This window comes from Phyllobates terribilis, unplaced genomic scaffold (assembly GCF_046119375.1).
Source record: "Phyllobates terribilis strain yellow unplaced genomic scaffold, ASM4611937v1 Scaffold_7__3_contigs__length_470593459, whole genome shotgun sequence".
Lineage (NCBI taxonomy): Eukaryota > Metazoa > Chordata > Amphibia > Anura > Dendrobatidae > Phyllobates > Phyllobates terribilis.
Genome location: NW_027362767.1, coordinates 356,343,110 through 356,355,638, shown reverse-complemented (window position 1 = coordinate 356,355,638; position 12,529 = coordinate 356,343,110). Strand labels below are relative to the sequence as shown.

Sequence of the window (12,529 nt, the reverse complement as noted above, 5' to 3'; positions counted from 1 at the left end):
GGGAGAGAGATAAAGGCTATGTGCTCACGATGCAGAAATGCTCCTGATTTTTCCTGAGCGTTTCTGCATTTCCCTGGCAGAAAAAACGCGTGCGGATTGTACATGCGTTTTTCCTGCCAGGGACAAGCGGATGTGAAGCGTTCTTCACATGCATTTCCGCATGCGGGTTGACAAGCGCTTTCCAAGCGATTTTAGCATCACTTGGAAAGTGCTTGTCAACTTGGTCACACTATATAAATCCATGCAACTGGCATGGATTTATATAGTGTGACGGTAAAGAATGGTAAAAAATAAAAAAAATAAATCCATACTTACCTTCTGATGGCCCCCGCAGTCTTGCTTCGCTCCGTTCTCCCTTGTCGGCAGTTCGCGGTACACTGCACTGAAGGACCTGCCATCACATGACTATGACGTTAGCGCAGGTCCTTCAGTCCACCGCGATCTGCCGGCAAGGGAGGACGAGCGCAACGGGGGCCGTCAGAAGGTAAATATAACATTTATTTTTTATTTTATTCTTTTTTTCACAGGCTCTATGGTTCTCGGGTCCGGAGGAGAGTCTCCTGTCCTCTAGACCCGGGTACCATCCGCACATTGAAACGCGTGGAATGCGCATCTACAGATGCAGTGATGCGTAATCCATGCGTTTCAATGCAAGTCAATGGCGGCGAAAACGCAGCACTTCCGCAAAATAATTGGTAGTGCTGCATTTTTTTCCACAATGATAATCCGCAGCGTAAATTTCCGCAGCATTTGCACAGCACATGTGGATTATCATTGGGGACCATGGCAGGCCTTCTACCAGGTGCTACAGGTGAGACCTTCCCTTGAGAAAGCAACGCATTGTCAATGCGAAACGCGCGTTGGGAAGCTATTACAGCACCTTTTCATCCCATTGGGGGGTCTCCAGCCCTTGGGTAAGTGTCTCACCACTAGCCCCATTTAGTCTCACCTGTAGCACAATTTCTTATGAGGGCTACTACTTGTTGCTCTCTTCTCTTTGCTTTTGACTTTTTGTGGGGTGTTACAGCAGCAATGTCTGCCTCCCCTTTACTAACTTCACTTTTCAAATCTTTAGCGTGCCAGGTAGTCTTGTGTGGACATGTGGTTTTGTATACTATATAATCCTTTTCACCTTGCACTTTACCCCCTGGGCGGGGTGTCTGCTTCTGTTCTGAACACATCATATACTTTTTATGGACTTTATATGAATTTTTACAGTTTATATATATATTTAATAATCTTTTTATTTGCATTTAAAAGCTCCTATTGTCTCCTGTCATTACATCCTAAATAAAGGTGGTCCTCCTACTACACTGTCTCTTGCATAGTTGTCCAAACCCCTAGAATAGACCATATGAGTAGGGCTACTCAAACATAGAGGCTTATTGCCAGGGGGTCTGACCACCTCTTACTCCCCTACCTCCAGGGATGCTCAGTTGAGCCTTGGATACTTGTGCTTGGTCAGGTTTGGAGTCATAATGGTCAGCTGAATGAGCATACCCTGATGGTTTTCTAAACTATTTTAAAGCTATTTTCCTATTAAAAAACAATTATAATTACATTTTAAAAATGTTTCATGTGATCATTCAACAAATTGTTTTCTAGCATACTCAAAATGAAACAAGTTTCATCTATTATATCTACTTATATGCTGGCCAAAAATACCAGTCAATCAGGAGTTAACTGCAGATCCAAGTCCAATCAGCTGCTTCCCTGCTGACTTGCAGTCAATCCAATATGACCATGCAGCGCAGCCAGCTGCCAGCAGGGGGAGCTCCTGCACCCCCTGGATGCTCCTGCAGCTGAATTACACCGGGATGCCCTAATAATCAGCTGCAGCAGTAGAGGGTGATGATCAGAAGAGATGGTGTATGCCCCAGGCTCGCTGAATGACTCTGTAGTGCACAACCTCAGCCTTGGGGACAGCAGGGACCCCTCTGCAGCTGGGCTCAGCAGGACAGCTCACAATGTGGTGGCTGTGTGCCTGGGCTGCATCCTGGTGCTGGGATCTCTCTACAACTTTCTAGTGCTGCTGATCTTTGTGAAGTTTGAAGCTGTGAGGACCCCCATTAATATGATCCTGCTGAACATCAGTGTCAGTGACCTGCTGGTCTGTGTCTTTGGGACTCCATTCAGCTTTGCAGCCAGTGTATCTGGTGGGTGGCTTATAGGACAGCAGGGATGTAAGTGGTATGGCTTCTGCAACTCCTTGTTTGGTGAGTAACCTGGGATTTTATTTGCAGATGTAGCAGAGCCGAGTTTCTTACTACTCCTTTTTGCAAGGTCTTGGCTGTGGTTTTACATAGGACTGCAATAAACCTAGCCCTTACCCCAAATAAATAGTTTGGTGACAAATTCAGCTCTGCTGCATCTGCACATTATTCTGATGCTGATTTTATGAGTAACCTGGGATTTCATTTCCAACATACTTACTTTCCTGTTCTCCCAAAATGTCCCAACCTCTTCCTGGGTGAGCAGGTGCTTGTAATGCAGCTGGAAGTCAGTGGCTGTCCACTAGTGATCACTGTGGACTTCCCCACTGTGGCTGTGATTGTGGGGGCACTGCTATGGTATTATGAAGGTTCTGTGGCTGTGGGGGCATTGCTATCGTATTATGAAGGTGCTGTGATTGTGGGGGCACTGCTATGGTATTATGAAGGTGTTGTGACTGTGGGGGCACTGCTATGGTATTATGAAGGTTCTGTAACTGTGGGGGCATTGCTATGGTATTATGAAGGTGCTGTGATTGTGGGGGCACTGCTATGGTATTATGAAGGTGCTGTGATTGTGGGGGCACTGCTATGGTATTATGAAGGTGTTGTGATTGTGGGGGCATTGCTATGGTATTATGAAGGTGTTGTGATTGTGGGGGCATTGCTATGGTATTATGAAGGTTCTGTAACTGTGGGGGCATTGCTATGGTATTATGAAGGTTCTGTGGCTGTGGGGGCATTGCTATGGTATTATGAAGGTTCTGTGGCTGTGGGGGCATTGCTATGGTATTATGAAGGTTCTGTGGCTGTGGGGGCATTGCTATGGTATTATGAAGGTGCTGTGACTGGGGGCACTGCTATGGTATTATGAAGGTGCTGTGATTGTGTGGGCACTGCTATGGTATTATGAAGGTGCTGTGATTGTGGGGGCACAGCTATGGTATTATGAAGGTGCTGTGATTGTGGGGGCACAGCTATGGTATTATGAAGGTGCTGTGATTGTGGGGGCACTCCTATGGTATTATGAAGGTGCTGTGATTGTGGGGGCACTCCTATGGTATTATGAAGGTGCTGTGATTGTGGGGGCACTGCTATGGTATTATGAAGGTGCTGTGATTGTGGGGGCACTGCTATGGTATTATGAAGGTGCTGTGATTGTGGGGGCACTGCTATGGTATTATGAAGGTGCTGTGATTGTGGGGGCACTGCTATGGTATTATGAAGGTGCTGTGATTGTGGGGGCACTGCTACGGTATTATGAAGGTGCTGTGATTGTGGGGGCACTGCTATGGTATTATGAAGGTGCTGTGATTGTGGGGGCACTGCTATGGTATTATGAAGGTGCTGTGATTGTGGGGGCACTGCTATGGTATTATGAAGGTGCTGTGATTGTGGGGGCACTGCTATGGTATTATGAAGGTGCTGTGATTGTGGGGGCACTGCTATGGTATTATGAAGGTGCTGTGATTGTGGGGGCACTGCTATGGTATTATGAAGGTGCTGTGATTGTGGGGGCACTGCTATGGTATTATGAAGGTGCTGTGACTGTGGGGGCACTGCTATGGTATTATGAAGGTGCTGTGACTGTGGGGGCACTGCTATGGTATTATGAAGGTGCTGTGATTGTGGGGGCACTGCTATGGTATTATGAAGGTGCTGTGATTGTGGGGGCACTGCTATGGTATTATGAAGGTGCTGTGATTGTGGGGGCACTGCTATGGTATTATGAAGGTGCTGTGAGTGTGGGGGCACTGCTATGGTATTATGAAGGTGCTGTGACTGGGGGCACTGCTATGGTATTATGAAGGTGCTGTGACTGTGGGGGCACTGCTATGGTATTATGAAGGTGCTGTGACTGTGGGGGCACTGCTATGGTATTATGAAGGTGCTGTGACTGGGGGCACTGCTATGGTATTATGAAGGTGCTGTGACTGTGGGGGCACTGCTATGGTATTATGAAGGTGCTGTGACTGTGGGGGCACTGCTATGGTATTATGAAGGTGCTGTGATTTTGGGGGCACTGCTATGGTATTATGAAGGTTCTGTGATTGTGGGGTGCACTGCTATGGTATTATGAAGGTGCTGTGGCTGGCCCGTTCATGTGGACACTATGGATTGTTTATGGGTACACTGTACCTGTTGTATTCGGTGTGCGGCTAGTATTATAGGGGCAATATGTCTTGCACAGTTTGGTGACTCTCTCTTATGCTGGAACTGTGGCTTGCTCAAAGTAAGTATACAACTTGGCCAGGATCACTTTTCTATCCTGTTCTTTTTTTGGAGTGAGGATGTCACAAAGTTGTGTAATTTTCTCCAAAATCAGGTGTACCCTAAAAAGAAAGAGCAATAAATCTGTCTTTTGGGTAATCTTTTATGGGGTACCCTGGCTTATATTATGGAGCAGTGGTAAAGAGTCTTTCCCCCTCCCCCCAAAAAAAACAAAAAGTTATTCCCTATGCAGTGTAAAGGGAATAAATTGCTGATTGCTTGGGGTCCAAGTAGCAGGAATCTCAGCGATCCCTAAATCAGGGCTCTGGAATCTTGAGAACAGGAGCGGAGGTGAACAGGCGCAGTCTCCATTCATTGTCTATGGAACTGCCAAGTACAACGCTTGGCTTTCTCCAACAGTCCCATAGACAATGAAATCCGTGGCAGTCGAGCACGTGCACCTCCGCTCCAGTCAGGGCTGGGTTTCAGAGTCTTGATATCAGCATCGCTGGAGGTCCCAGCCAGGCCCGGCGCCAGCACCCAACGCACCCGGCCAAGTGTGGGGGGCCCAGCAATCAGACCCCCAGCGATCAGCAAGTTCTCCCCTGTCCCACCACTTCAGCTGTAACTGCAGTGCTGGTCTGTGGGGGTTGATGATAATGCTGGGGCTTGATTGTAGGAAATTGTGGTTCTTGTGGTTTTGTGGTAATGTGGCAGGGATTAAAAGGGAAGTAATCAGGAGTAATGGGGTTGTGAACATAATCTAGGTTTGGGTTTATGGGTGAACATTTTGCCATAGAAGAGCAACTAAACATATTCAGGTGATGTCCGAGGAGAGAAGGATCAGGCAGTTGGAATTTCAACATCTGATTCATTTGTTTTCAGGGGAGATAAGCCGCTGCCAGAGGTGTCCGACCTCTCCTGTGCTCATGTGTATGGGGAGTCATGAGACATGTCTGCTCAGGACTGTCAGCCGATGGCCGTCTGCCTGTATATTGCCTGTTTTAGCACTGGTTTATCAGAGATTATGATCATTGGCAGTTTGTGTTGAGAATCCACTGCTCATCTGAACTCAACCTACCACATTATGGGGGATGTGTGTGTAGCCCTTGACATCAAATATGGGACTTACAGTACCTTCCATTGAATGTCCAAAGTTTCAGAGGCGGTAGTCACTTTTTTACATTCAAGTGAGCATTCTGAACTATTTCTGTAACTCTCATCCACTATTATGGAAGATTATCATCCTTGTTTCAGCTGTAATTGGGGGACAATGGGTGGAACGTCTTGGTAAAAGTGCAAAAAAAGTCAAACTCCAAATGATACTATCACCAGTAGTAGGCAAAATGTGGTCATGGGTGAGATTAAAGGGAGTCTGTCAGCACAGGATGACTGTTCAAACAAGAGACAGGCGCTCAGAGCTTCATGGCGGCCAATCATTTATATACACCTCCCCACCTGCTTGGTTTCCCTCTACACCCTTCTCTGGCCCTATGAAGCCAGAACTGTCAATCAGAGAAGAGGAGGGCAGTGGAGATAGATGGAAAACAACAAGGTGAGAAGGTGTATATAAATGATTGGCCCCGCCGTGAAGCACAGAGTGGAGGGACTTAGTTTGAACAGTCATTCTGTGTTGACAGTCCCTTTAAAAGTGGGGCTCCTGATATTAAAATATTGCACCATCACACAAACATTTAAGGTGCAGTTACACAAGCTGTTTTCAGACCATTAAAGAAGCACCATTCAAGTAGTTTGGCGCTTGATTATCGACCTCTTTATAGAGACTTGATAAATAAACATTGATTGTTGGGTGATCACTGACGTGTACAGTACACCTATGAATGCTCACCTGCAGTGCCAGTATTTTTACATGTTGATGCTACATTCCAATACTGCATGTTAAACACACACGTTGTATGTTACATAAAACACACACACACTTCATGCTATACACCCACTGCATGTTACACACACACTATATAGTACATCCCAGGCTCTCTCCTCCTCTTCAGTTCCTCCGCTCTTCTGTAGGTTTAAGAAGCTCTGGTCATGTCCCCATGATGTCAGCTACTACCCTTTAACTTCAGAAACTGCACTGATATATAATGCACAATTGGCTTTGAGTGCAGTTTCTAGTTTGTAAAGGCTGATGGCCACAGACTCACTGGTCCACAGATGTGTAGTCGTGCTGGTGGGCGCTTGTGCATTGGGCCCCTGGGCAATTTCCCATTGCACCCCTTCCCTCTAACGCTGGCCTAACCCATCACATTACTATAAATGGGCACAGTAATGTAAAGTAGTGTTGAAAAACGGCTCCTGGGACACTTTGGAAAAATGGCCACACCACTGGTTCCACCACCAAATCACTGAGCTGTTAGTGTACCTGAAATGAAGACTAGAAGGGTCCGGCTACAATACATTATGCAACCCCACGCAATAATCCCAGGAGTAGGACTGGTGTTTCGTTCCCTCTTTGATCTCTTTATGGTGTTGCCCACGTGGTCTCATCAGATTCAAAGAATGGTGAGTAGAGATGCATTATGCACTGCAGGTGAAATTGGAGGTCACATACCAGTTCTAAGGTGTCAAAGGCTCTACGCAAACCATCAGAAGGTGTCTTCACGACTTTGGGCTACAAGCCAGATGCCCAGACACAGATGTTCTATTAATCTAACACTATCGTGGTGCAGAGCAAGATGGCAATGAAGGCTGGAATGAAGGTGTATTCTCTTCAAAGATGAGTCCAGATAATGTCTTAGATGCAATGATATCCGGAGATTGATCTGGAGACCACGTGAGCAATATAATGAGAAAGCCTTCATGAGGGAACATGAAAGTGTCCCAGGAGCCGTTCTTCAATACAACAACGCCAGGTACATGTTGCTCGTACTACTATGAGCAGCCATGGCTTTTCCATGACGTTTCCTACTCAAGATTGAAATTTCAACAAGAAGTGTGTTTTGGGAACAAATACTTTTTAAAAGGTTGGCCACTACTTGGACAACCCCTTCTTAATCTCTATTTCCCCTTTGTAAATTAATAATACTTCTGCTCACCTCCAGTGTCGGCACTGGCTCTCCCGTGGATCCTGTGACATTATGTCACGCGATCCCTGCAGCCAATCAGCGCTGGCTTCACTCTCTCTGCCTTCAGATGCATCACATATATCAGGAGGAAGTGAGAGAGCAACAGGGACTCTCACTTTCTGAGATGTATGTGATGTGTCCAAAGGTGGGGAGAGTAAAGCCAGCGCTGATTGGCCGCAGGTATAGTGTGACATAACAATGTCACGGGATCCACGGGAGAGCCAGTGCCGACACTGCAGGAACGGTGCTGGCACCGGAGGCGAGTATGAGTGTTTATTTTACAAAGGGGGAAAAAAGGGATTCAGAAGGGGTTGTCCGAGTAGTAGACCACCCCTTTAATGCATCTCCATTTTCAAGATCTCTGCTTTTTGTCTCTGAATTATTTAAAACCACAGGTGGCAAACCTGCCCTAAGTACATTCTGCTTCTGGGTGCATATTAGAGTTGATTTCTGATTTGCTAAACAGCACTTGTATGAGCAGTAACTGAAGACATGTTTCCTTTCATTGTCATCAAGCAGAAATCTTACAAGTTTATAAAGAAGGGGAAGTATTTTAGAAGGCTTTGATTATACAGTATATTATCCTACAGGTATTTTTTTATATAGCTGATGTGGAAACAAAGGAAAAACAGTTTCTAGTGTGGAGTGATCTCTAACTGCTGTAGTGCATTTTCTATGAGATTTACCTCGATATATGCCAATTTCTTCATAAATTAGGCACAAATACGCCACCTACTGGTTAACAAAAGTAAAACCCAAAAATGCTTTTGAAAATATATCATCTGAGAACAGGAGCTCAGTTCCTCATATACAGTTCTTGGACCAACATCCTAATTTAAATCAGATTTTATGGCGGGGCGAAGCAGCTCAACATACTGGTCGGCCAACGTTCCTTCCACATATCCCTCTTTAGGAAGGACAATCGCTACTTTTTTTTTTCTAAATCCTTATCAGATCGAATTATCCTTATCCAGAACCATTTATAATAATACTCCACAACTTTTTCATGTGGACATGTCACCACCTAGTAGTAAATCGGATGAGACGACATCGGACCAAGACCCCTCTATCCTAGGGTCCCATTCATCACATTGCCTACCTCTTGGGTTCCTAGAAGAAAAACTCTCTGAACGTGACCCGAGCTTCTGTCTATGATCACCGATGGTTGGTACATAACAAAACTATGAGCAAAAGTAAAACCATCACAGGCACAAGCTGTGACATCTGTACACATGAAGCCTCCTACATTGGTGCTGTGTTGGCTAATGGGGGCCCTATTAGTTATCTGCTTTCATTTCCTATCTGCCCTATGAAAATACAATAAGATTGGGGGCTACAAGGTGACTTTTTTCACAGGCAGAGTCAGGATACAAGATGCAATAAACATAGCACTTCTTACCTAATTGCTTATTGTTGATAGCCTTGTGATCTAGGCTGGATACAACAGCGTGATGACCTCCTATCAGGAAGAATAATTGCTCCCTATTTACCAGGATGAAGTATTTCCTATTGTAGCCAGCATGCAGATTTATTATAAAAGTTTTTTTTTTTGGTTTTTTTTAGAGAAATTGTGTAAACATTTAAGTGCATGTTCACATCAGTCTGTGCAATAGTATCCTGTAAAATAGTATCTGTAATGTGTGACGGATGCTACTGTATGGCATCAATCACAGGCATCCATTAATTGGATTCTTTGGAGGGCTCTTGTGAAGTCACTATAGGAATGGGGAGTCCACCCGATGACCAGGTAAGGCTATGTTCACATAGCTTTTTACCCTTAGTTCAGTGGCTCTGTTGGGGCTTACGTCAGAAGCTCTGGAAAATAGGATTCTGACATTTGCATTGATGGGGCCGTTGACTTCAATGATGCAGACAGCGTTACTGTGAGCTCCATTGGTCATTATTTACAGCCGTATCCGCCTATTTGCTGCGAGCTCCAAGACGCAGTCAACCACATCTCGGTGCTCGCCTCAAATAGCCGGATATGGCCAAAAATAATGCCCGACAGAACACACAGTGACTGCGTCTGCATCCTTACAGTCAATGGCCCCATCAGCACAAACGCCTTTATCCCATTTTCCAGGCTTTCACAAATATGACCAAAGGTAAAACGCAATGTGAACATAGCCTAAAGCTGGGGTTGCCAGCCAGAAGATACCAGAAAGGGCACCTTTCTGTCAAAGGATCTTGCATATACTGATGTGGGGAAAGTTCTTCCACGAAAGGCTCTTGGTTGGTGGTGGGATCTGCTGGAGGGGAAGCTATGGGTTGAGCTTGTTGCTGCTGGCGTGGAGAAGGTCTTGAAGAGTTCACAGGAGTGTCCCAGCTTCTCAAAAGAGGCTATGGTCACTGAGCTTTAGGTGCCACGTCCAGCTGTTGAAGTCTGTTTGTACAGTATGTAACTGTCCATGTAGCAACTACATTACTAAGGTGGCTGCAGCAACTCCTGCTACTGTCCAATATGGTTGCTGATTTAACAGGGGGTAAATGGCTTCTGCTGGCCAGGAATCCTGCCCTCAAACAATGTGCCCCCCTGCTACAGGATAGCCCCACAGGTAGGATGTGAGGGGGCTCGTCTCCTATTTTTGCCCCTTGTGGTTGCACATAGCAGACTCCCAGCTTCTGGAGATGGCCTATATATGAAACTTATCCAGCTGTATACTTCTGATGGAGGGCTCCAAACATGATGTGAGCAGAGCCTAACGAAGGGTTATGGAGCAGATGAAGGACAAAGCCGCGGTCTATGGAGCGCCAAGGAATGGATGGTGGAGAGGAAATAATAAAAACCACCTATATTAGGTCAATAAAACAATACGTGTTTCTGCAGTGGAATACTGCCTTCTTCAGGTCATGGGGTGAAATTACAAGGATGGTATTACACATCTGTTGGTGGGTAACAATCAGGCACTAATAATTTTAACCCTATATAGTACAAGACAGATTAAGATCAGATAAAACCACAGAACAATGGATAACAAGTAGTGATGAGCGAGCATGCTCGCTACTGCTCGGTGCTCGCCCAAGCATCTCACTGATCGAGATGCTCGGCGCTCGCCAAGTATTTCCGGGGTTGCTCGGCAGGAGCTCAGGTCTCCTCCCTGCATGTTTGGCGCTCTTTACAGAGCCAATGAACATACATGGATTGCCTGCCACTCACTGTAATGTCATAGCCATGTTGGTTGTGGCATTACAGTGATTGGCTGGCCGCACAGCTTCATCAGGTCTATATCAGACCTGGGGTCGCCATGGTCGTCACAGTCACTCCGGAAACAGACAGTGTAGGAAGAGGTGCTGCTGAGCTAGGGAGAGATTTGCTTGTTTCTAGTTAGTGTAGGTATACCAAACTATATTAGAGACACATATCCATCTCAACAAACAGTCCTTCTGAGGACTAATCCATTGGCAGAGATATCAGGCAGGCGGTGTACATAGGCAGGCAGGTTATATAGCAGACTGCAGTGCACATAGCACAAGAGGCTCCATTCCAGTTTTGTCTGCTGCTGCTGCTGTTAGATATTTCTAGAAATAGGCCCAGGTCCAAGGAATAATTTTTTTTGGGGATCTTAATCCTCATTATTTGCTTATAAAGCAATCCAGAGAACACCGTTGTTCTGCGCCATTTGCTTGTTGGCACTGCAGAGTACTGCCAGGTCCTTTCCATATTACAGCGCTAAATATCCAGCTATTTAAAACTGTGGTTTGTCCGTCACACGGATCACATATAATTGCGCTGAAAATACTGCCATTTCTGACCTCTTAAAAATTTGTTTCAGTGTGTCAGTGAAGCAATTGACACAAGTTTGCTGTTCAAAATAGTTACTTACAGGCCAGGTATTTAAAACTGTGGTTTGTCCGTCACACGGATCACATATAAGTTCGCTCCAAATTCAGTCATTTGTAGTGAGCATGGAAGATATTGTCCTCCATTTAAAATGGGCAAGGGACGGGGAACTGGACGTGATGGTGAATGCAGAGGCCGTGGACAAGCTGAAATTGTGCCACAACAAACACCCACATCTTCTCGCTCGACCTTCCTATCCCAATTAATAGGGCACCGCTGAACACCACTATTGAACACAGAGCAGGGTGAAAAGGTTATTGGTTGGATAGCAGATAATGCTTCCAGTCACTTAGCCACCACCACCCCCACCCTGTCTTCCACATGGTCAAGTCTCAATAGCCGTGAGTCTGGACTGCATATTCCTCACCCTGATCCTCCTTCATCCCACCAGGCCGAGTGCCTGGAGACAACGGATCCCAAACTTGGATACTCCGAAAAGCTGTTCACTTTTCCATTTATAGATTCGGGCCTCTCGCCCGGCCCACTTGAAGCGGGGCAAGAGGAGATCGCATGTAGCGATGCCCAAATATTTGAGCAGCCACGGTCACACGAAGGCGACGGTGGCAAAGTGTCACAAGAGGTGGACGATGATGAGACACAATTGCCAGAAAGTCAGGAGGAGGACCAGGGTGCGGAAGTGGAAGACGAGGTGGTGGATGATATAGTAACTGACCCAACCTGGCAGGAGGACATGCAGAGCGAGGAGAGCAGCACACAGGGGGAGGGAGGCAGAGCACCCCAACAGGCAGGAAGTAGCAGTGTGATGGCTGCAGAAAGAAGGCAGGCAACTGTTCCCTGTAACACCAACATGAAGGAAGTTGCCAGTACAACTGTTAGGTCTTCCCAAGTCTGGTTGTTTTTTAAAGTCTCTGCCGATAACCCTAAAAAGGCCATTTGAACCACCTGCCAGGTCAGCATCAGCAGGGGTGGCAAAGCACCCGACTTTGTGGGCCGAACCCCAGGGTCCAGGAACAGTGTCTGCGGGTGGCACCACTGCTTCTTCCGCTGTTGTGCATGCAAGCCAATTCCCTGACCATGGTGCATGCGAAGATGCCTCCTGCCCTGTACCTGTCATTGCACACTCTCAAGTAGCAGCATCAGGAAGCACGTCCTTGTCCCAGCGCAGTGTTCAGTTGTCCATACCCCAGTCCTTGGAACGCAAGCGCAAATACGCAGCCAAC

The 12,529-nt window shown here is 46.3% G+C and overlaps 1 protein-coding gene across 1 annotated transcript in view; it reads left to right on the top strand.

The window, feature by feature from the left end:
• Positions 1 to 1,841: 1,841 nt before the first annotated feature.
• The window catches only part of LOC141154821 (pinopsin-like), a 91,640-nt gene continuing 80,952 nt past the window's right edge, over positions 1,842 to 12,529 (top strand). The window contains exon 1 of the mRNA XM_073641270.1: positions 1,842 to 2,216. Coding sequence (XP_073497371.1) covers positions 1,865 to 2,216 — 352 coding nt within the window. The 5' untranslated portion in view covers positions 1,842 to 1,864. The remainder of the gene's footprint in view (positions 2,217 to 12,529) is intronic.